The following is a 23157-nucleotide window of genomic DNA, read 5'->3' on the forward strand; positions in this document are numbered from 1 at the left end:
GCTCAGCGACCAGTCACAAGAGAGAGGAGGCGGGCGCTCCTCCAGCCGGACCGAGGTCTGCAGTCGAATCGTGGCGGGACCCTAAGAGTAGGGTACATGGACCCCCGAGGCCGACTCAGTGATTGGAGAAGTGACAGGCCAGCTCTCTTCCCGAAACGACGACCTGGAGTAGACATCCCTTCGTCTCACCAGGTTCTGGCCTCCACTACTCCTGCCTGCCGCCCCGGCCCGCCGGGTCTCACGAGTTCCCGGCGGCGCCCCGCCCCCAGGCCCTCATTGGCTCCCTCAGGGCACGTGGGCGAGGAGGGCGTGGCCTGCGGCCGGCCGGGATGAGAGGCCGGGCGGGTTCGGGCCTGGGGCCGCATGGACGCCCTGCTGCTGGGCCGGTGGCGACGGCGGAGGCCAGAGGAGCTGCAGATTCCAGGGGACGCGGTGAGCCCCCGGGGCCTAGGTATTAGGAAGGGGAAGCGGCGCCCCTGGGCGTGTCCCCACCGGGCCTCACGTCTCCGGGCGCCCTCCCTGTGAGGAGCCTGGCCTGAGCGGGCCGCGCGCACCTGCTGGGGCGGGGCGTGGTGGGCGGGGCCGCGCCTGCGCAGAGGTGCGGGCCCGGGTGCTCCCGAAGACTGGAGAGTCAGGATTCCTCAAACAAGCACGGGGCTCCCTGCCAGGCCTGGAGGGCTCGGTGTCTAGTGCAGGGGGTCTCCCGCGTTCTGCACGCTGCTGTTCCGCAGCCACCCCTCCATGTGCAGGCGCTGGGCTGGGTGTGGTATGGGTGCCAGGTGAGCAGACAACACCGGTCCTTTGCTGGAGAGAACAGGGTAAGAGGTGATTGGTAATGGGGGGCTTTGATCAAGACCGCGGTGGGTGGGTAATGCGGTCTGTGTGAGGCTTCAAGGGGAGACAGTATAGGAGTTAGGAAAGAGCTTACTTAGGCTTCTAGAAAACTGAAAGGAGATCTGTGCGATTGGAGCACGAAGGCAGAGCCTCTGAGCAGCGCCCTTACCCAACACCTCTGCCTGCGAATTGGCTGGTTCTCACTCCATCTCGTTTACGCCTGGTTCTTTCCTAAGAGCAGCAGCGAGCTGTCACCATACCAGCATCTGAATATTTTCTGTCTGCTGCTCCTAGACCTACAGGCTCCGTAAGCACAGGATGTGTCTTCTGAGTTAATGCAGGCAATGTTTTTCTCAAATGTTTTGCACAGCATATCAAGAGTGAGTAGCTTCTACCCTGCAGCGTCTGTTTCCTCACCACCAAGGCAGTGCCACTTAATGTTCTGTCCCCGTAGCACCCCACTTTCTGGTGCCCTGTTACAGGGTATAGATTAAGCTTCTGTAGAGACTTCAGACTACATTGGCTCAAACCAGATGAAAGTTTGATTCTCCCATACATAACAGTATGGAGGTCAGCTCCACGGTGGTGAAACAGAGTCCCTAAGTATGGGGCTGGTGGTACCCAAATGGAAGACATCCAGGGGAACCCCCCCCAGTTTCCTCTGTCTGATGGCTCCACCTCTCCCTGCTTGTTGTCCTTCAAACAGTGGAAGGTAAATAGTGAAGTGACACGATCATACTGACACTTTAAGAGCTTACTTTCCATAGAGCAGGTTTGTGGAAGATGAAAGGGATGGTGGTTAGAGGGAGGGCAGGGCGGCAAGGAATATACAGATCATGAGAGGTGACAGAGGCTCAGAGTGGAGAGTGAGATACTGATGGTGGACAGACTGGGCTGTGTGTCTGGGAGGAGGAACTGGCAGGTCTTGCCGGGGGAGCGGACCTAGAAGGAAGTGCAAAGGGCAGACCGGCTGAGTCCCAGGGTTGTGACTTGAGCACCTGGGTGGTGTTCTTGAGGGAGGACCCGTGTGTGACTTCAGGGGAAAACGAGGCGCCCCTGCTAGGCCATACTGAGTGTGGTGTCTTTGAGACATTTAGCAGAGACGTGGCAGATGCTGCTAGCCGTTGAGTGGTTACCGCGTAGATTATCTGAATTTCACAACAGCCTGTCATTAAGCCCACATTACCAGTAAGGAAACTGAGGTATAGCGGGCTTTACTCAACTGGCCTAAGGGCACACAGCTGGCAGGTGGTGGCAGCTGGTCTTCAACCTCACTGTCCGCCTCCAGACCCTGTGCTCTTAACCACTAGTCCGCACTGCTTCCCACATGGGGCTGGTGGCACTAAAACATGAGGCTTTGAAATGAAGCCCTCGATTGGTCATAAAATGATGAGAAGTGTGATGCCACAGGCTGTCAGGGACGGGGAGCCAGGGGTCGTTACTGGTCAGAGAAAACAGGAAAGGCTTAACGGAAGAAACCTTGAATGATCTTTCAGGTTGGGATTGATGAAGTTAAGTGCTCAGTTTGAGGCTACCACACTTCCTGTCTGTTCTGAAAGAAGGGTGAGGTGGCATCTTACTGCTGTAGTGTATATTGCCTCCTAATTTGGTAGAGTTCTTGTTTATGTTGTATTCTGTCCTAGTCTTTGATCTAATAATCCAGATTGAGTTCAATGAAGTATCCAAGCTCTTGTCCCAAGTTTTCTGTTCTTTCTGTCTCACAATCCCCCTCTCCCTGCTGAATTTGGTTACTCGGGAGGGGCAGCTCCTTTCCTAGCTCTGTTGACAACCTCATGCCTCTGAACCCTGTGCATTAAAACCACCAGTGGAGTTTCAGGGGCTGCAGCTGCCCGGACCCACCGCTGGAACAGCCTCTCAGGTGGTTCTCATGCCGAGCCAGCGTCGGATGCCTCCCCTGGGGTCTTGTGAGTGTCCTGGTTGTGGTGAGGTTAGCTGATGGCCTAACACATGAGGCAGTTAAACATCAGTGGTGTTTGTCATTTCCCTTGGGTAGCACCTGTTGTATACCAAGCACTATTCTAGGCTCTGGAACAAGAAAGGAGAAATGAAGTCCTTGGTTAGGTTGTCCGTGTGACTCAGGCGGGTCCAGTGTCTGGTTCAGTCCCCCTGCCCATTGCACCACGTGCTTCAGAATAAAATTGCCCAGAACACCTGAAGATTCATGTCTGCTCAGCCTTTTATCCCCGAGAAGACTCTCCTTGCAAAAAATCAAGAGCGAGTTCTCTGGGCAGAGCACACCCGAGCGTCTGGGCTCATGATCCGATGGGTATCTTTTCTGGCTTCATCTGGGTTGATCCAAGATCTCCTTTTCCAGCTTCTGATTCTTAGGGATAAGCGGCCATTTCCTCTGTTGTAATTTCTTTCCATTCTTGGTCACTGTCCTTTAGAAATAAAATAGAAGGCTGCATTAGTTCATTGGCTATTCCAGGTTGTTTTGATTATCATTTTTCTATCTTTACTTTTTAATACCATCATGGGGTGTAACAAACTACATGTATTTGAAGCTTACGGTTTGGCTATTAAAATAATGCTTTTATGCACATTCGTGTTCAAATTTCTGTACAGATATATTTTCATTTCTTTTGGGTATATTGGAATTTCTGGCTCGTATGGTAACTGTCTTTAACCATTTGAGGAATTGTTTTGCTAAGTTGTTTTCCAATTTAGCTGCCTCATTTTATACTCCCCCAGCTATATACAGGGTTTCAGTTTCTCTGCATCCTCTCCAACCCTTCCCTGCTTTATAGAATACAGCCATCCTAAGTGGATGTGAAGTGCTCTCTCTTTGTGGGGCTTTGATTAGCATTTTCCTGATAGCTAATGATGAGCATCTTTTCATGTGCTTCTTGGCCATTTGTGTGTCTTCTTTAGAGAAAGTCTATCAGATCCTTTGTCCATTTTTAATTGGGTTGTTGTCTTTTTATTGTTGAATTGTAGTAGTTCCTTATATAGTCTAAACATCACTCCCATATTGGAGCCGTGATTTGCAAAATTATTCTATTCTGTACCCCAGTTTTCTTCTAAAAGTTATATTTTTAGCTCTTATATTTAGATCTACGTTCGATTTCAAGTTAATTTTTATATATGGTATGGGATAGGGTTCCGCCTTTATTCTCTTGCATGAAGTTTTAAGTTGTCCAAGCACCATTTGTTGAGAAGACTATCCCCGCCCTCATCCCCCATTTAATTGCCTCGGCACCTTTGTTGCAATCCAATCCACTGTAAATGTGAGGGGGTTTGTTTTTTTCCTAGATTTTCAGTTCCATTCCATTGATCTGTATGTCTGTCCTTAACATCAGTACCACCCTGTCTTGATTACTGTAGCTTTACAGTAAGTTTTGAAACCTGTAAGAGAGAGTCCCCTAACTTTGTTCTTTTGGCTATTCTGGGTCCCTTGCATTTCCATATGAATTTTAGTGTCAGCTTGTTCATTTCTGCAAAGAAGTCAGCTGGAATGTTGTTAGGAATTGTGTTGACTCTACAGGTCAATTTGAGGAATGTGGCCAGCTTAATACTAAGTCTTCGATCTACGGACATGTGATGCCTTTCTAAGCTTCACTGATTTTTCTCTGTTGCTTCTCTGTTTACTCTGTTAGTAGTTTTCACTCTGATCTTCATTATTTCCTTTCTTCTTGTGTTGGATTCACTGGTTCTTTTGTTTCCAGTGACTGAAGGGGGATGCTGAGGTCACTGTGTGGAGGCCTTTCACGTTTTCTAGTGTAGGCACTTAGCGTACATCTCCCCTAAGTTCTTCAGCACGGATTCCACCATGTGAATACACCACGTTTTCTCTGTTCTTCTGCCAGTGGACATGTGGCTGGTTTCTACATCTTAGCTGTTGTGAATAGTGCTGCAGTGAACGTGGGCATGCTAAATACCTCTTTGAGATGTTGATTTCGTTTCTTTTGGATAAATACCCAGAAGTAGGATTGCCAGATTGTATGGTAGTTCTATTCTTAATTTTATGAGGAAACTTCATACTGTTTTTCGTATGATATGACTTCTTTTATGACTCAATATAGGAACAGTCTTGGGAAATGTGTATTCTGCTGTTGAGTGAAGTGTTCTGTAAGTGCCACTCAAGTCAAGCTGGGTGATAGCTTGGTTTATGTCTTCTGTGTCCTTAACAATTTTCTTCATGTTCTGTCTTTTTTTTTTTTTTTTTTGTATGTTCTATCAGCTTTTGTAAGAAGGTGTTGCAATCTCAACATAATTGGAGGTTTGTCTTTTCTCCTTGCAGTTCTGTCAGTTTTGCTTTGTGTAATTTGAAGCTCTGTTATGTGCATATGCATTTATGAATTGTATGTCCTCTTAACTGACTCCTTTGTCATTATGAAGTCACTTTTTGTATTCCTGGTAACATTCCTCACTCTGAAATGTACTTTGTCTAGTATTAATATAGCAACCCCAGCTTTCTTTTGATTAGTGCTAGCTTTGTATATCTTTTTTCATCCTTTTACTTTTAATCTAGATGTATCTTTGTATTAAAGTGAGTTTCTTGTAGGCAGCCTATAGATTGAGTCTTGGGTTATTTTTGTTATTTAATCTGACAGTCTCTGCCTGTTTATTAGAGTATTTCGTCTGTTTACATTTAATGTTATTGTTGATAGATTAAAATCTATAATCTTTCTTTTTGTTTTCTGTTTGTCCTATTATTCTTTATTTACTTTTTCTCCTTTTTGGCATAGTGGGATTTTTTTTGTGTGTGGTTTCATGTTATTTCCCTTGTTGATTTATTCACTGTAACTTTGATTTTTGCTTTATGACTTAGAATGTACATCTTCAAATTACACAGTCTGTCATCAGGCGATACTATCCAGTGTACATGTAAGAACCTTACAGTTTACACTTCCATCCCTCTCCTCTCCACTTTTGTGTTGTCCTACATTTTACCTTAACACATGCTGTCAACCCCATACTAGATTGTTACTATTTCTGTTTGAACAGTCATCTTTCAAAGAAGTTTCAGTAACAAGCAAAAACTTATCTTTTACCCACAGAGTTACTATTTCTGGTTTAGTTCATTCTTTTGTGTGGCTTCATATTTCCATCTGGTTTCATTTTTTTGGTTTTTTTTTTTTCCTAAAGGAATTCCTTTAACATTTTGTATAGGACAAACCTGCTGGTGGTACATTTTTTCACCTTTTTAAATGTCTTTATTTCACCCTTATTATTGAAAGATATTTCCACTATATATGGAATTCTAAACTGGCAGTTTTTTCTTTGAGCAATTCAAAGCTCCACTGTTTCTCTGCTGTCTTCACGATTGGATTGTTCCCAGTGAGAATCTGCTGTCACCCTGTCTTTGTTCCTCAGGACGTAATGTGTCTTTGGTCTCTGGCTCCTTTTAGTTTTCTCTTTTCAGTGGCTTTGAGCAATTTGCTCATGATGTGCTTCAGTTTTTTGTGCTTGGGGTTATTGATATTGTTGAATCTATGGATTTATAGTGTTCCTCAAATTTGGGTCCTTTTCAGCCATTATATCTTCAAATATTTTTTCTCTTCCCCTTTTCTCCTCTCCTACTGGGACTCCAAATATGTGTCATTTAAACTTATTTAAGTCATACCACCGATGATCTGTTCATTTAAAAAATTTTTTTCTTTTCTTTCTTTGTTTAATTTCAGATAGTTTCTATTGTTGTGCCTTTAAGTTCACTAATGTTTTCTTCTGCAGTGTCTAATCTGTCAGATACTTCCAGTTTTTATCTCAGACATTATAGATTTCAACTCATAATACTTGATTTGGATCTCTTTGAAACCGTCTTCCATATCTCCGTTTAACATTTTGAATATATGGGATACAGTTATAATAACATTCTAAATGTCCTTCGCTGCTGATTTTTGCGTCTGTGTCAGCTCTGGACTGGTTTTGATAGGTTGTTCTCTTCATTATGGATCACATTTTTCTGCTGCTTTGCTGGCCTAGTAACTTTTGGCAGGATGTCAGATACTGTAAATTTTACCATATGGGGTGTTGAATATTTTTAGATTCCTATAAACATTCCTTGAACTTTGTTCTGGATCACAGAGAAGTTACTTAGGAAAAGTTTGAGCCTTTGGATCTTGCTTTTAAGGTCTGTTAGGTGAGGCTAGAGCAGGGCTTAGTCTAGGGCCAGACTCTTGATCCTTCTTTGTGTGCTGCCTTCTGTGTCACGAGTCTGGGGGCTTTCCGGTTTTGCTGGTAGGGTCCGACAGTGTTCCCAGCCATGTCCAGGCACCAGGCACTGCTCCTTCTAATCCTTTTGAGTGGCTCTTTTCCTGCCCTGGGTACTTTCTTCACACATGGGTGCTGATCACACGTGTGTGGATTGTTGTGTTTCTCTCTGGGCTGCCTGTTCTCTCCAGGGCTCTGGCCTGTGAGCCTCCCACACACTCAGCGAAGTGTTCATGACTCAGGGAGCCCACCTGGCTCTGCCTCGGTTCCCCTCCCTGGGAACTCAAGGCGGGGGGTGGGTGGGAGCGGTGTCAGGCTCAGCCTGCTTGGGACCCCATCGCAGGGGCCACTGTTCTTTGTTACTTGCTGGTCAGTGTCTTTGAGATCTGTTGTTTCATTTCTTCTGTCCATCTTTGGTTTCATTCAGGAGAATGAATCTGGTTGCTGTTGCTCCATCTTGGCCTGAAGAGCTTCTTGGATTATTGATTCAAGGTTTACAAAAGGAAGTTGAAACACACACACCCGCACGCATGTGTATCAACAAAGTTAAGTTTGAGGGGCTCCTTAACCAGTTCAGGAACGTTCATTCTAAATGCTTTCTAGCCTGTTTGGATTTAGAATACTGTAGCATTCGAGTCCGTTGTGCACTGTAGCAGTAACGTCACTACCAACTAAAACCACTATCCACGTGCATGTTTTCTGCACAGAATTTAGTTTGTCAGCCTTGATGTGGCTCTGTTTAGCTGTGCTGTGTGGGTTCTTGTGCAGGTCGGGCAGCGGTCCGGTGCACAGTCCATCAGCAGACATGTTTTTCCTTTCGTTTACACCTGCACACAGGTTGTGCCTTCAGTCTGGGGATGAGCAAGCTTGAGCTTTGCAAGAGAGCAGCTGATTTTGAGTTGCAGTCTGAAATGCTTTTGATGCAGCCACTGAAATTTGGACGTGAGCAAATTGTGAAGTTCCAATCTGCCATTTTCACCAATTCTTGGTGTTATAAATAGCTGCCCTAAACTGGAGGGCTGAGGGGGTTTCATGTCCACTCTTTCTGTGGGTGCCTTTGAGACCTGCCTTTGCTAACGTGTGAAAAACTATCCAGTAGAGCTCGTAGTCCTTGTCAGCAATACCACTTAAACGTATTGATGGCTTTAACTCCGTTCAAGTAGCCCTGTGGAGTCTAACTCACAAAGCGAGAAAATTCAGAGTTAAATTTGCGTGTTTCGGCCGTAGGATGCAGGCTTTATGGCTCATCTGCTGAGCAAGAGCCCCACCGAGAAAGCCTAACGAGCGGTAGCTGGTGCTGCGGGCCCCTGGCCAGACCCTTTTGTTCTGCCTGTCTCCGGTCACCCTTTTCATTCTAAATAATGGTGACCCGCTCCTCAAGAGACAAGTTACTTACTTCTCTCTCCCATTTTTTAGTGTGGAGATTGTCTTCTGAGCTGCTTTGTACTGTCTGGTCCACTCAGTTTAGTTGTATTCAGCCATCCCCCATCTAGAAAAAGGCAATTTATCAGCAAGAAATCGTCTTCGGTTTTGACTCTAGTACAGGTCTTCCTGCTGCCAGCTGCACAAGCCTCGCCATTTCTAGTTTTCTGCAGGTTTCTTTGTATGTGACACAGAAAAGTCAGAATGAGGGTAGGTTAGTCAGGAGGTAGTTTCCATGGTTTGGGGCCCTGTTAGGCGTCCATGTGCTTGGCGGTGACCCAGGAAGGACGGTGACTTGGCAGCTGCTTCTCTAATTACCAGAAGCGAGCGGGGCACGCAGTAGGTGTTCAGCAGATCATTCGTGATTGTTCAACATGTAAGGCTGTGTGTGCGTTTAACTGAAGAGAAACGCAGGGAGGGTGACACTGATGCATAAAGTTGCTGGCATTTTCAAAGTTCATCTATTTGGGGAAGCTCATAATGGGCCTGGCGCCGTGTGCCCCCCCCCCCGCCCACTCGCGAGTGCGCCCGTGCGCCCATTTCTTAGATTTCCCCTTTGCACTTACCATCAGGCCCATGTTGTTAGGGGTTTAAAAATTTTTAAGCGTACCGTGAAACAGTGAAGTGGCTCTTCATAAGTTTACAGTCGCATAACCATCACCACCCAGTCTGAGAGTATTTTCTTCACCTCAGAAAGATCCTTGCGCCCGTTTGCGGCCCAGCCCGTTCCCGCCCCCAGGCAATCTGTAACCTGCTTTCTGTTTCTCTAGATTTGCCTTTTCTGGACGTTTCATATAAACCGAATCGTACAGTGCGTGGTTTTGCAGCTGACTTCTCTTACTTAGCGCAACGTCTTTGAGGTTTCTCAACGATGAAGCACATGTCAGGCTTGTCCCTTTTCATCGCTGAGTGACACTCGATTGTGTAGACACACCACGTTGTTTGTTTATCCGCCACGTGGAGGACGTTGGGCTGTGTTTCCGTTCTGGGTTTTATGCAGAGTGCTGAGCGCTGGGAGGCTCGTGTAGCGGTCGCTGTGTGGACGGGTGTTTTCACGTCCCCTGTGCAGACACCCATGACTAGAATGTCTAGTTCTGATGGTAGCTCTATGTTGAACTTTCTAGAAACTGCCAAACTGTTTCCCAAAGTGGGGGCAGCAGCATTCTGCTCCCTGCCTGCATCTTGTGAAGGTTCTTGTTTGTCCACATCCTCACATGGTCTGTGTGTGGGTTTTTCTGTTTTTCATTTTTTGTCTGTTTTTTCTTCTTAACAGAGGCACTGGGGATTGAACCCAGGACCTAGTGCAGGCCAAGTATGTGCTCTACCACTGAGCTGTACCCCCACCCCCAAATTATCTGTGGTTTTGATGGTAGTCATTCCAGTAGATGTGAAGTTAGGTACTCACAGCAATTTAAATTTGCATTTCCCTAATGACTAATGATGTTGAACATCTTTTATGTGCTTATTAATCATTCATATCTTTTTGGTTGACAGTCTATTCAAATGTTTTGCCCATTTGAAAAAATACCTTTATTTATGTATAATTTTAAATGGGTTCCTGGACCCAGTGGTATCCCACTGAGTTTTTGATTTGCATTTTTCTAATGACTAATTTTGTCGAATATCTTTTTATGTACTTGTTGACCGTATGTGTATGTTTGTTGGAAGAATTACTATTCAAATTCTTTGCGCATTAAAAAGTTGTATTATTTGTTGAATTGAAACACTTTATATATTCTGGAGACAGGTCCTTTAACATAGATATGATGTGTAAACATTTTCTCCGAAGAATTTGGCTTTTTTTTTTTTTTTTTTTTACTTATAGTGTCTCTTGAAGCCTAAAAGTTTTGGATATTGATGAAATCTAGTTTACAATTTGTTTCTTTTATGGGTCTTGCTTTTGGTGTCATATCTAGAAAACCTTTGCCTAACCCCAGGTCACAGAGATTTTCTCCTGTGTTCTCCTCTAAAAATGTAATGCTTTTAGCTCTTACATTTAGCTCTCTGATCCGTTTTGAGTTAATTTTTGTGGATGTCGAATCATGCCAGCACCACTGTTTTTTTAGCTGACGTACGGTCAGTTTACACTGTTGTGTCAGTTTCTGGTGCACAGCGTCATGTTTCAGTCAGTCATACACATGTGTTCCTTTTCACGTCTCTTTTCATTACAGGTTACGACAAGATACTGAATACTTCCCTGTGCTCTGCGGTAGAAGCTTCTTGTTTATCTATTTTACCAGCACCACTTCTTACAAAGATTGTTCTTTCTCCACTGAATTGTCTTGGCACCTTTGTCAAAGGTCAGTTGACCACAAATGTAAGGGTTTTTTCTGGACTCTCAGTTCCGTTCCATTGATCCGTGTGTTCACCCCCTGCCGGTACCACACGGTCTTGACCATTTTAGCTGTATATTAGGTTTACATTGAGTTTTGAAACATTCTTCATACATTAGATGGCTTTTAATGCTTCTCTGGTGTGTGTTTCAGCCTTGTCTCCCCAGTTAGACTGAACGCACACTGAGCCGCAGCTCTCCCATTTCAAATCACCAGACTTCAGGCAAATTAGTTGAGCATTTTGGACGTTTGGGACTTCTTTTTCTTCATCTTCATTTTCTTCATTTTGGACTTTTGGGACAAAATAGAAGTAAAACCTTCTATTTTTGTATGTCACAGGATTTTTGTTTGTTAATGAGATTACAAACTCGGAAACACTCTGAACTATGATTTTTTGTCATTGCAAGGGACGTTTACTAGGTTCCACTTGTGGTAGGTAGATCTTTTATAATTTAGGTTTACAGCATCCTCGGTAAATCATGCAGGCAGTCAACCCTCAGCCTAGAGTGTGCATTTATGGCTTTAATTTTGCCTGGAAGTGAAGGAGTGGTGTTTCTTCTCCGCTGCTCTCCTGCAGGTAACCAGCTCTCATGGTGAAGCTGGTACCCCCACTCCTGCCGCTGGCCTGCCTCGCTCGCCTCCTCCTCCGCTGCCTTCTCTTTGCCAAGCCAGGCTCGGTCATGGGTGTGGATGCAGCCCACGCCCAGCAAGTGAGGAGTCTTCTAAAAACAGCACAGCGCCCAGACGTGGCTGAAGTCCTGGGATACCCTGATAACACGCGAGTTAGGGAGGGGTCCTCGCTTCTGGTCCCTGCACTGTATGTGGAGAGCAGCCCTCCCAAGAGCACAGGGTCACTTCCACGTGGAAACGTCCTGGAGGAGGAGTCTCTGCCTGATGAAGACCATGCTTTCTTTCTCAACAGCAGTGCGGAGGCCTTGTTACTCCAGCTTGGCCAGCACTAGCAGGTCTGTATTCAGGGCTGGTGGACGTCCGTGTCAGCTGCTCCAGCCAAAGCAAGCTTTCTTCATTATAGTAGAAGTAAAACTAAACTGTAAAACCTCACTCAGCAAACTTTCTGGTAACTAGGACTCCAGCATTACACATTTATAATACAAATGATCTTTAGAATAAAGCCCATTAGTCAATAAAAATCCTCGAAATACCTTCAAAATGAAAGGTGACATTAGTGTGTGTGTAGAGAATTACCTGTAATTGCATTACTGATGTCTAACGATTTCCATGGGTATTCTCGCGCCGAGTGTGCCGTGTGCTTGATTTAAGGTAAGTTTTGAGAATGTGCCACTGTCGTGCTGTGCTGATTTTTTTTAAGATTTTTTTTATTGAGTTATAGTCAGTTTGCAATGTTGTGTCAAATTCCAGTGTAGAGCACAATTTTTCAGTTGTACATGAACATGCATATATTCATTGTCACATTTTTTTCGCTGTGAGCTACCACAAGATCTTGTATATATTTCCCTGTGCTATACAGTACAATCTTGTTTATCTATTCTACATACGCCTGTCAGTATCTACAAATTTTGAAATCCCAGTCTGTCCCTTCCCACCCCCCGCCCTCTTGGCAACCACAAGTTTGTATTCTGTGTCTGAGACTGTTTCTGTTTTGTATTTATGTTCCTTTTTTTTTTTTTAGATTCCACATATGAGCCATCTCATATGGTATTTTTCTTTCTCTTTCTGGCTCACTTCACTTAGAATGACATTCTCCAGGGACATCCATGTTGCTGCAAGTGGCGTTATGTAGTCGGTTTTTATGGCTGAGTAGTATTCCATTGTATAAATATACCACCTCTTCTTTATCCAGTCATCTGTCGATGGACATTTGGGCTGTTTCCATGTCTTGGCTGTTGTAAATAGTGCTGCTATGCACATGGGGGTGCAGGTGTCTTTTTGAAGTAGGGTTCCTTCTGGGTATATGCCCAGGAGCGGGATTCCTGGGTCATACGGTAAGTCTATTCCTAGTCTTTTGAGGAATCTCCATACTCTTTTCCACAGTGGCTGCACCAAACTGCATTCCCACCAGCAGTGCAGGAAGGATCCCCTTTGTCCATAGCCTCTGCAGCGTTTGTCATTTGTTGACTTTTGAACGATGGCCTTTCTGGGTGGTGTGAGGTGATAGATACCTCATCGCAGTTTTGATTTGCATTTCTGTGCTGATTAAAGAGAATACACAGTGCTTTTCTGTTAAGGCGTTCAAGGAAGTTGGATTCTTTTTTTTTGTTCTCCACAGTCCTCTCGAGCGTGGAGTGGAGAAATGGGTTTCCAGAGGCGGCCACACGTCTGAGCTCTGTCCAGGGTGGGGCTGGCCCAGGCTGGGCCTGTGCCTGGGGTCACAGCATGTCCCTGGAGCCGCGGGAGAGCGGCCTCAGTCCACTTTCCACGACGGCTCAGTCTCACCAGCGTGGAAGCCGGGGCTTCGAATTTTATTTCTGCCCAATTGTGAAACCTTTACCCCCACCTCCCATTATTCTCCCCACCCCTCGAGCTCGCTGGGGCCCCCTCTTTTCCAACAAAGGCAAACGTCTCTGGCAGCAAAGGCCTGACCCGCGCCTCCAGTGGAGACCTGCCAGCTATGTGTGTCCCGTGGTTGTGGGAACATGAAACGTAGTTTATGTTTTGATTTACGCGTCTTCTCAGTGTCTTCTCTCAACCACGTTCCTGTTTCAGCTGTTCTCTAGTGAGGTTGCTGTTCAATTATTAAGCAGTGGGGTCTTTGCATATACTCAGGATTTTAATTTTGTTTATTCGGTGCAAGAGTTTTTTTTAGTTGGGTGGTAAATCTTCCTCTGCCTTTATGAAGGCTGACAGATCCTCTCCAGAAGGGAGTGAGAGAGCATACTGCGGAACACAAGCATCTTGGAGCTAAATGCCCCCGTGGCCTTCATTTTCCTCTGGTCCAGGCCAACCCCCCATAACTGGACTGTTTGCCGAGGAAGCTTACCGGTCTATGTCATAGGCAGTCAGCTTTCAATAATCCACAGTCACTAGCAGAAAATGTGAATCGTTTAATCCACTCAGCTGGCTGAGGGCCCCCAAGCAGGTAACCCCACACTCCCTGGAGGAGCCCCGCCCTCACCGACCACCTCAGTGGATTATAAGTGTGGCCCCCTTCTGCCTGCCACAGGGTGTGGGGACCTCGGGCCACCTGAGTCACTCAGAGAACATCAGCCTGTCACTGTGGATGATCACAGTCTGCTGACCTTAATGTGCCAAATGGTATTTGACGCCACAGAGGATGGTGTAGAATGTAGTTCCAGAGTGTTTCAGATTTCATCCGGAAGTATGGCTTCCAGCTCATGGTCATCCATCCATGCCCCTTTGCTTCCCTTTTTGGCAAGTGATGTTCCTCAGAAAGGAGCAAAGGAAATATTACTGCTGCTCACCAACTATGATGTTACTGATGGAGGAACGTCGAAAGCTATGGATGAAAAGACATGGAGCTCTATAGCAAAGAGAACGGTCTCCAGTACCTTGTAACAGCCTATAATGAAAAAGACTATGAAGAGGAGTGTATGTGTGTGTATGACTGAGTCACTGTGCTGTCCACCAGGAGTGAACACAGCATCGTAAACCGAGTATACTTCAATTAAAAAGCAAAAAAGCCATGGGATGTATTTCCTATCTCCGCTTTTTCCCTTTGCCAGAGTATTGGAAGTGGGCTGTAAACCCATCTTACATATGGTGCCTCTTTTTGCAGTGCGAAGGTTGAGCGGATCCTGAAAAACCAGAGATCTAGGTCCTTGGTCTTTTCTTCACTACTTTCATCTGACTTAGGTGAGAACACAGGTTACATTATTTGCAAGTCATGAAGATTAATCTGATCACTGCAATGTTTGGCAGTATTTTAATACACTGAGAAACAACACAGACACCAAATTAAACTTAACAAGTGTCCGTAGGAGAGCCTACAGTTAATTCAAAGAAGGACCCTCAGGAGCCTCCAGGGACAGGATGGGGCCTCCTGCGGAGAAGACACGGGCTGTGGAGGGCGCCAGCCTCTCGTGGACCCGGGTGACATGGCTGCTGAAACCCCCCGGCTCGGGGAGGTCTCGTCCGTGCAGGCTCAGTGGTCACGTCGTGGAGCTGGGCATTCTGCTGTCTGGTGGCGACGGCGCGTTGGAAGTATTTCACATGGTTCGTTATTTAAAAATTTTTTTTTTTATTAAAGTACAACCTGTTACAATGTGTCAATTTCTGGTGTCCAGCACAGTGTCCCAGTCGTGCATATACATACCTATATTCATCTTCATATTATTTTTTATTAAAGCTTATTACAAGATATTGAATATAGTTCCCTGTGCTGCATAGAAGAAATTTACTTTTTTTAAACATAAGCTAGCACATAATCAGCTGAATTACCTATGTTTCAATTGCAGGAAAAAAAAATTTTCTTATTTAATTGCTCAAAATGAATCAAAGAAGTTAATACCTTTGCTCTCTTTAAATAACTAAACCCTATAATAATGAATACTATTAGGGAAAACTCTGGAAAAAATCCTCAACTACACTGTGACTTTAATTTTCATTGTTATATAAGTGGTTTTCAATAGAACACCCAACTTCAAATTTGCCTATTTAACACAAAGAGGCATTGCAGTAGTTGTTGTGTATTGAAATTAACACATATTCAAATTAAATTATTAGATTACATTAACACTTGATTTATTAACATTGTTGAAATACATTCAACAAAAGTAAATTTTCCAAAAGAGAAGTTTATTACTTTGATGACTGACTTTTTATTCTAATCATTTCTGAATTTTTTCTGAAAGGTAAAAAGTCTCCACATTTTATTAAATAAAATATTCAACATGATTTAATTAAAAAAGAAGAAATTTGTTTTTTTAAATCTATTTCAATATATAGTGGCTAACATTTGCAAATCTCAAACTCCCCATTTCATCCCTTCCCACCCCCTTTCCCCTGGTTACCGTAAGATTGTTTACTGTGTTTGCGAGTCTGTTTCTGTTTTGTTGATGAGTTCATTAGTGTCCTCTTTTTTCTTTTTCTTTTTTTTTAAGATTCCACATATGAATGATATATGATATTTTTTTTTCTCTTTCTGGCTCACTTCACTTAAAATGACAATTTCTGGGTCCATCCATGTTGCTTGCTGCAAATGGCAATATTTTCTCTTTTTATCGCTGAGCAATATTCTGTTGCATCACATGGTTCGTTGTAAGAGGGATATTGATGTAAGAACTCCAGGGCAGCTTGTGTCGGACAGGAAGATTCTGGGAAGCCTCTCAGATACGGGATAGTGAAAGACAGTGGGAACGTGTGGCTGGAGAGAACAAGCCTCCGAAGTGCCCGAGGGCCGCCTTCAGACATCTCAGAGGATCTTTATCTTATACACACAGGCTGTTTACTTTATGTCGCTTAAGAGGGAAAAATTAGAATCAGTGGGCTGAGACTATGGGAAGGCAGTTTGGCTGAAATCAGTATTTCTAGAAGTGTGGTACACATACCACCAGGGGTACAAGAGACGTTTTTGTCTTCATTTTTAAAAACTTTTTTTTTAATAGTTGTCAGCTTACAGGAAGATTGCAAAAAAACAATATAGAGAATTCGGGTACACCCTTCACCTGAACAGCTCATGTAGTCGAAGTACAATTAGCAAACCCCAAAGTTAACATCAGTGCAGGCCTGTTAACCAGACTACAGGCCTTGCTCCAGTTTCACCAGTTTTCCCACTAATCCAGGACCTGAAACCAGGAGCCCACATTGCACTTAGTCCTTGTATTTTCCTAAACCCTTCTGAACTTCCTCAGTCTTCCCTGACCTTGATGCTTTTAATGAGGAGTGGTAGTTAACTTTGTAGAAGATCCAGCCTGGGTTGTCCAGCATTTTTATGATGAGGTCAAGGCGTGCATGTGGCAGGAGTACCACAGAGGTGACGTTGGGCTTTCTCAGTGCGTCACATCAGGTGTCCATGGTGTCAAGATGTCTCTTAAACTTGTCACTGGAACGTGTTTTCATCCACTGTAAAGTTGCTATTTTTTCTCTTTGTAATTAAAAAAAAAAAACCTTGAGGGAGATTCTTTGAATATTTGTGCCAGTATCCTGTTTCTCCTTAAACTTTGCCTACTGATTTAGTATCTATTGGTAAGTCTTGCCTGAAGTAGTTCTCACTGCGGTGTTTACTTGATGGCGATTTTGTATGTCCCCCACTCCTTTTATGTTTGATTAGCCTTCACCTGTGAGGAAGAACCGCCTCTTCTGTCGCAGCTATTTATTCAGTTGTTTATGTTGCGGGCAGCCTCACGGGTATTTACTCTGCGGGCTACGACCCAGTGCTGTTGTGACTGCCTTCACTGCTTGAGCCGTTGCAGCTTTGGCCATGAGGAACTCCGTCAGCTTGGCACCTAGGTCTTTTTGCCTCGTCTCTAAAAAAAATTTTCTTACTTTGGGTGCCACAAAATGTTTCAGGCTCATCTTACATTTTCCTTGCTCCATCCCTGAATCAGCCACTCCGTGGAGCCCAGATTCCTTTAGTGGGAGAAGGGTGTTCAGAAGCCAGTGTCGACGTGGGCAGTGTAATCTTCCTGCTAGGATGCCGCTGTTGTCAGCAGCACAGCTAGGAAATGTACGTATTATATACATATTTGTAACATATATCACAAAATACAGAATACTTAATGTATTTATGTCTGTATATAAATGTATAGAAGTACATATGTTTGTATTTATATGCCTACACATTTCTGTACCTCTTCCTATGTATTAAAAACTGCTTTCATACTAATGCTTCCAATTCTAATCAGCACCACTGGGTTCATTGTAAACTTCTCCCTTTTATTGTAGCATTTCAACAGTAGAAACCTGGTTCTCATTATTACAGTACATTTGCTTATTTATTCAACCCTAGTATGCCATTAAAGCAGTTTCAAAATTGCTAACCCTGGGAGAAACAGATTTACTCACTAGTGTCAGTATCTGCATGCAGCTCAGAGAGGTGTGGCCCCCTCCTCACCCTGCTGCCGGTCCTCCTCTGTCCAAGCCTTTCCCACACCTCTCTGTAGGAAACCAGTCTCTTCAGCTCCTGACATATCCTCCTGTATTTCTTTTGCACAAACACGCAGAGAGGTGTGCACTCCTTTCTCACGTGAAGGACAGCATGCTACAGATACCCCCTTGCACCTGGCCTCACTGCCAGTGCATGCACACCTTCCTCCTGCCCCTCACTGCTGCGCGGCGCTCCCGGCCATGGATGTGCCCTGTGTACCCAGCCGCTCGCCAGCTCTGGGCATTCGGGTTGTTTCCAGTGCCTTGCAGGTTACCAGCGCTGCAGTGAGTAACCTTGTGCAGTTTTTATTTTTCACAGTATTGTAGATGGACCTGGAGGGGTAGATTCCTTGAGGTCCAATTTCCAGGTTAAAAAGTAGGAAGTAGCTTTGTTAGGCATTGCCAAATTTCCCTGCAGAATTTGCATTCCCATCAGCAACACAGGAGGTGCCTGTTTCCCACAGCCTCACCAACAGAGGCTGCCTCACAATTTAAAATTTTTTGCCAGTTTGATAAATGATGCTGGTATTTTGCAGTGGTAATTTGCAGTTCTATAAATATGTGCGAGTTTGAGCTTTTTCCCCGTGTTTGGAGGCTGTTTTTATAACTTTGTTCATCAGTTGAATGTTCATGTCTTTTTCCTATTTTTCTTTCAGGTTCTTAGTCCTTTGTCCCTCAATTTTTGGGAGAGTTCCGTGTATTAAGGCTGTTAGCCCTTCTCCTGTAGTGTATGCTGCAAGCATTTTCTTCCAACTTGTAGTCATCTCTTTACTGTAAGATATTGTTTTGTTTTGTCCTGCAGACATAATTTTTATGTAGTCAGATTTTCAATTTTTGTTTTGTTGACTTTGGTAATTTTGAGTCATAGTTAGAAGGTCTTTCCCTGCACCACGCTTCAAAAAGCACCCACGCACATTTTCTTCCAAGAATTACAGTTTCATTGTTTTACATCCCTAATCTACGTGAAGTTTATTTTTATATATGGTATGAGATACAGGTCTAATTTTATCTTTTTCCACATGGCCACCCAGTTGTCCCAGCACCATGTATTAAAGAGTTCATCTTTATGCCAGTGTCTTGAGATGCCAGATTTCCATATACGTTTGGGTTTATTTCTGGACTTCTGTCCCATTGGTCTCTTTGTCTGTTTATCTCTAGCACCACTGGGTTTTTTTTTTTTTCAACTGAAGTAGAGTTGATTTACAATATTGTGTTAGTTTTAGGTATATAGCATAGTGAAATTTTTTTTTTCAGATGACACTCCGCTGTAGGTGATTACAAGATTAGGGTATAATTTCCAGTGCTGTTCGGTGAATCCCTGTTGCTTACCATTTCTGTGTGGTAGCTTGTGTCTGCTAATCCTGTACTCCTCATTGGTCCCTCCCCCACTTCCTCTCCCCTTTGATGACTGGAAGTTTGTTTTCTGTGTTTGTGAGACTGTTGTAGTTTGTATACAGATTGGTTTGTTTTATTTTTAGATTCCACATACAGGTGATACCTTATATAGTATTTGTCTCTGTCTGACTTGTTTCACTAAGCATACTATTGTCTCGGTTCATCCATGTTGCTGCAAATGGTAGTATTTCATTCTTTTTTGTGGCTGAACAGTATTCCGTTATGTGTGTATATGTGTGTATACACACCACCCTCCTTGAGGCAGTTGTCTGTTGATGGGCACTTGGGTTGCTTCCCATATTTCAGCTACTGTAAACAGTGCTGCTGTGGACATTGGGGTGCATGTATCTTTTCACATTAGAGTTTTTGTTTTTTTCTGAATATATACTCAGGAATGGGATTGCTGGATCATATAGCAGTTCTATTTTTATCTTTTTAAGGAGTCTTCATACTGATTTCCAGAGTGGCTGCACCAGTGTACATTCCCACCAGCAGTAGACAAGGGTTTCCTTTTCTCCACACCATCTTCTTTTATTATTTGTAGACTTTTTGATGATGGCCATTCTGACTGGTGTGAGGTTTGATTTGCATTTTTCTAATAATTAGCAGTGTTGAGTGGCTTTTCACGTGCCTGTTGGCCATCTGGATATCTTCTTTGGAAAAATACCTGTTTAGGTCTTCTGCCCATTTTTTGATTGGGTTATTTTTTCAGTTGTATGAGCTGTTTGTTCATTTTGGATATTAACCCCCTGTTGGTCACATCATTTGCAAATATTTGCTCCCACTCTGTAGGTTATCTTTTCGTTTTGTTGATGATTTCAAAACAAACAAAAAGTTTTTTCATAACCAAAACTTTTAAGTTTGATTAGGTTCTATTTGTTTACTTTTGTTTACTTTTGCTTTGATTTCTTTTGCCTTGAGACTGATCTGAGAAAATGTTGCTGCAGTTTATGTCAAAGAATGTTTTGCCTACATTCTCTTCTAGTTTTATGGTGTTCTGTCTTACATTTAGGTCTTTAAACCATTTTGAGTTTATTTTTGTGTATGGTGTGAAGGAATGTTCTAATTTCATTATTTTGAATGTAGCTGTCCAGCACCCTGTTTAATTACAGTCTTTATGGTATGTTTTAATGTCCAGCATTTCTCCCCACCCCCAGGTTTTTCTGGCTATTCTTGCATTTTTTTTTCCCATGTGACCTTTAGTATCAAGTTGTGTAAGTCTATACAGTAGTTTATTGCTGTTTGCTGGTATTTCATTGAATTTGTAAATTAAATTAGGGAGAACTGTCATTTTTATAGGGTTGAGTTATCCTATCCAAGAATAGGGGGTGCCTCTCTATTTGTTGATATCTACTTTTATGTTATTCCAGAATGTTTTAAATTTTCCTTGTATGGGTTTTGTCAAATTCTTATTAAAGTTATTCCTAAACATTTAATCTTCTTTGTTGCAATTATTTTAAATGGGGTTTTCTCTAGTTACTCATTGTTTTGTATTTGAAGGCTATTGATTTTTGTATGTTAATTTTGTTTCTTATTCAGTGGATTATTTTATTGAGTTGGTTTCATCATTGATTCTCTGGGGGTTTCCAGGTACACACTATGACATCATCTACAAGTAGAGGTAACTGTACTTCTGTATCCATTCTTATGCTTCTGATGGATGTATCTTTTGTAATTCTATTGGTGACATAATACCTCCAGGACGATGGTGAACAGATGTGGAGACTGGGTATGCCTGCCTGTTCCTGGTCTTAGTGGAAATGCTGCTAGTCCTTCCCCAATAAATAAGATACTGGCTTTTGGATTAAGGTATATGTATTTTATCATGTTAAGACTGTAACACTCAATTCCTATTTTCTTTAGCTTTTATAAGTGCGTTTTTAATTTTGTCAGAGGATTTTTCAGCATCCATGGGGATAATCATATTATTTTCCCTTAGTTTATTACAGTGGTGAATGATATTAATGGATTTGCTAATATTGAACCCAGCTTTCATTTCTTGAAAAAATCCTACTTGGTCATGGTATCTGATTTCTTAACATGGTACTGGATTCTGTTTGTTAATATTTTATTTGATTTTTTGCATTGATATCTATGAGTGATGCTGGCCTGCAGTTTTCTTTCTTTGCTCTCTTTAGCTGGCTTGTCAGTGTTATTCGTGCTTCAGGAAAGGAGCTGGGAAGTTTCCTCCCCTCTTGGCGCTCTGCAGGAGCTTCTGTGTGGTGCACTGGAAAGACCTCATCTGTGAAGGTGTGGTGGAGTTCCCCTGCGGAACCGGCTGGTCCTGCTGCTGCTTGTGGGGTACTTGCTCGTAACCCTTCGTGTTCCTCCTATGGCAGTCAGTCCTTTAAGCTTCCTAACTCTGATGGGGTCAGTTTTCGTCATTTGAATTTTCTTAGAAAGTTACCCATTTCAGCTGCGTTTTTGAATTCATTTGCTAGAAGTCTGCAAAGTAGTCTCTAATGACTTTTTAAATTTCTTCTCTTTTATTGTTTATTTCCCTAGTGTTGTGTTCTGTATTGTGCTCTCTCCCCTTTTTTTCTTGATTAAGTTGGGTGGTGGACTGTCTATTTTGTAAAGCACCACCCCTCTACTCAGTGACCAAACTACCAACCAACCAGCCAGGATTTGGGGCTCTGCTGCTGTCTTACTCCTGCTGCTTTTGAGAAGCCTGGTGCTGCTCCAGTTCCCCCTCACTTTCACAATCTGCGGCCCCGGGGCCCTGAGGGTTTTATCTTTGTCTTTGAAATCTCATAGTTTTGTTAGGGTTTATCTCAGAGTCAATCACCCTGGGTTAATTTTCCCAGGCGCTTTGTGAGCCCTTCTCCTTTAAGATTCAGTCATTTTTCTGTTCCTAGGAAGTTTTCTGAGATTGTAATTTTAGATGCGAGGTTCGCTGCATGACCTTGTCTCCCTTTTTAGATCAGAGCTCTGAGCCACGATCGCTGTTCCTTGGCTTCCACTCCTGCTGCTGTCTTTCTTACCCTTTCAGCTTTTTCTTTATGTCTTTGGGTTGTGCTCCTGTCTTCCTTTGATGCCTTTTATTGGTTTTCATTTGAATTTATTCTCCTTAGCACGCTTTGTAAGTTATTCCTCATCTGAGATAATTGTGTTCCTTCCAGTACTTTCCCGAGTTTATTCGCGTCTTGCTTCATTTCTCTGTTTCTTTCTGTTTTGAATTCACAATTTCTAATTCAAGGTGGTTTTTTATATCCTCAGATGTTTGTTTGAATGTTTAATTGCATTTTTTAGGGTGTTTGAATTACAATTTTCTTTTGATTCAGGAGGAATTTTTATGTTATTAAGTGTTTTTAAAAGATTGTTGGTTTCAGGGCACCTCTTCTATCGGTTTGGCGAGTCCAGGGGCAGCTGCTGTCTGTCTGTTTTGGTGACAGATGGGGAGGCGAAAGTCTCCTGATGCTAGGGTGCACCTTACTTACAGGACCTACACGTCCTCTCTTTCTCCTTTTTATCTTCACCGCCATCATCCAGGGACGTTCTCCCTTCCTCTGTCGCCTGTCTCCTTCCCAGGAGCTGTGGTTGTGGGGAAGGAATTCCTATTTAAACGGCATCTGTCAGGGAAACCCCGAACCCCAGCCCCGAATCCACGCTCTGGCTCCCCCGGCTGTTGTGTCTGTGGTCAGTGGTCCGTGGTCCACAGTGGGCCCTCCGGCCACCGTGTCTGTGGTCCCCGGTCAAGTGCGCCCCCCGGCCGTTCACGTCCCTTGCACCCTCGCAGGTGCCCCGGCTCCATCCAGCTCGCAGCTTCTCCTGCCCGCTGGGCGTGCAGCCGTGTGGGGGGTGAGGGCTGCGAGCACGAGGGGACCCCCACACGGGCTTGGTGGCTTCTCTCTCTCACAGGCCTTGTTTCCAGATTCCAGCATTCTCTGACTTCACTCGTGCCCAGGGTGCACTGTGACGCAGAGGCGACTCTGACCCTCTGTGATTTCCTGTCCTTGGGGAAGGGCTGTCAGGA

The 23157-nt window shown here is 43.8% G+C and overlaps 1 protein-coding gene across 6 annotated transcripts in view; it reads left to right on the forward strand.

Moving 5' to 3' along the window:
* Positions 1–271: 271 nt before the first annotated feature.
* Positions 272–23157, forward strand: part of C11H10orf143 (chromosome 11 C10orf143 homolog) — a 69614-nt gene continuing 46728 nt past the window's right edge. For all 6 annotated transcript variants that reach the window (XM_074373368.1, XM_045514911.2, XM_074373369.1 and 3 more), the window contains exon 1: positions 272–432. In XM_074373368.1, coding sequence (XP_074229469.1) covers positions 364–432 — 69 coding nt within the window. In that variant the 5' untranslated portion in view covers positions 272–363. The remainder of the gene's footprint in view (positions 433–23157) is intronic.

This window comes from Camelus bactrianus, chromosome 11 (genome assembly GCF_048773025.1).
Source record: "Camelus bactrianus isolate YW-2024 breed Bactrian camel chromosome 11, ASM4877302v1, whole genome shotgun sequence".
In the NCBI taxonomy this organism is placed as follows: domain Eukaryota; kingdom Metazoa; phylum Chordata; class Mammalia; order Artiodactyla; family Camelidae; genus Camelus; species Camelus bactrianus.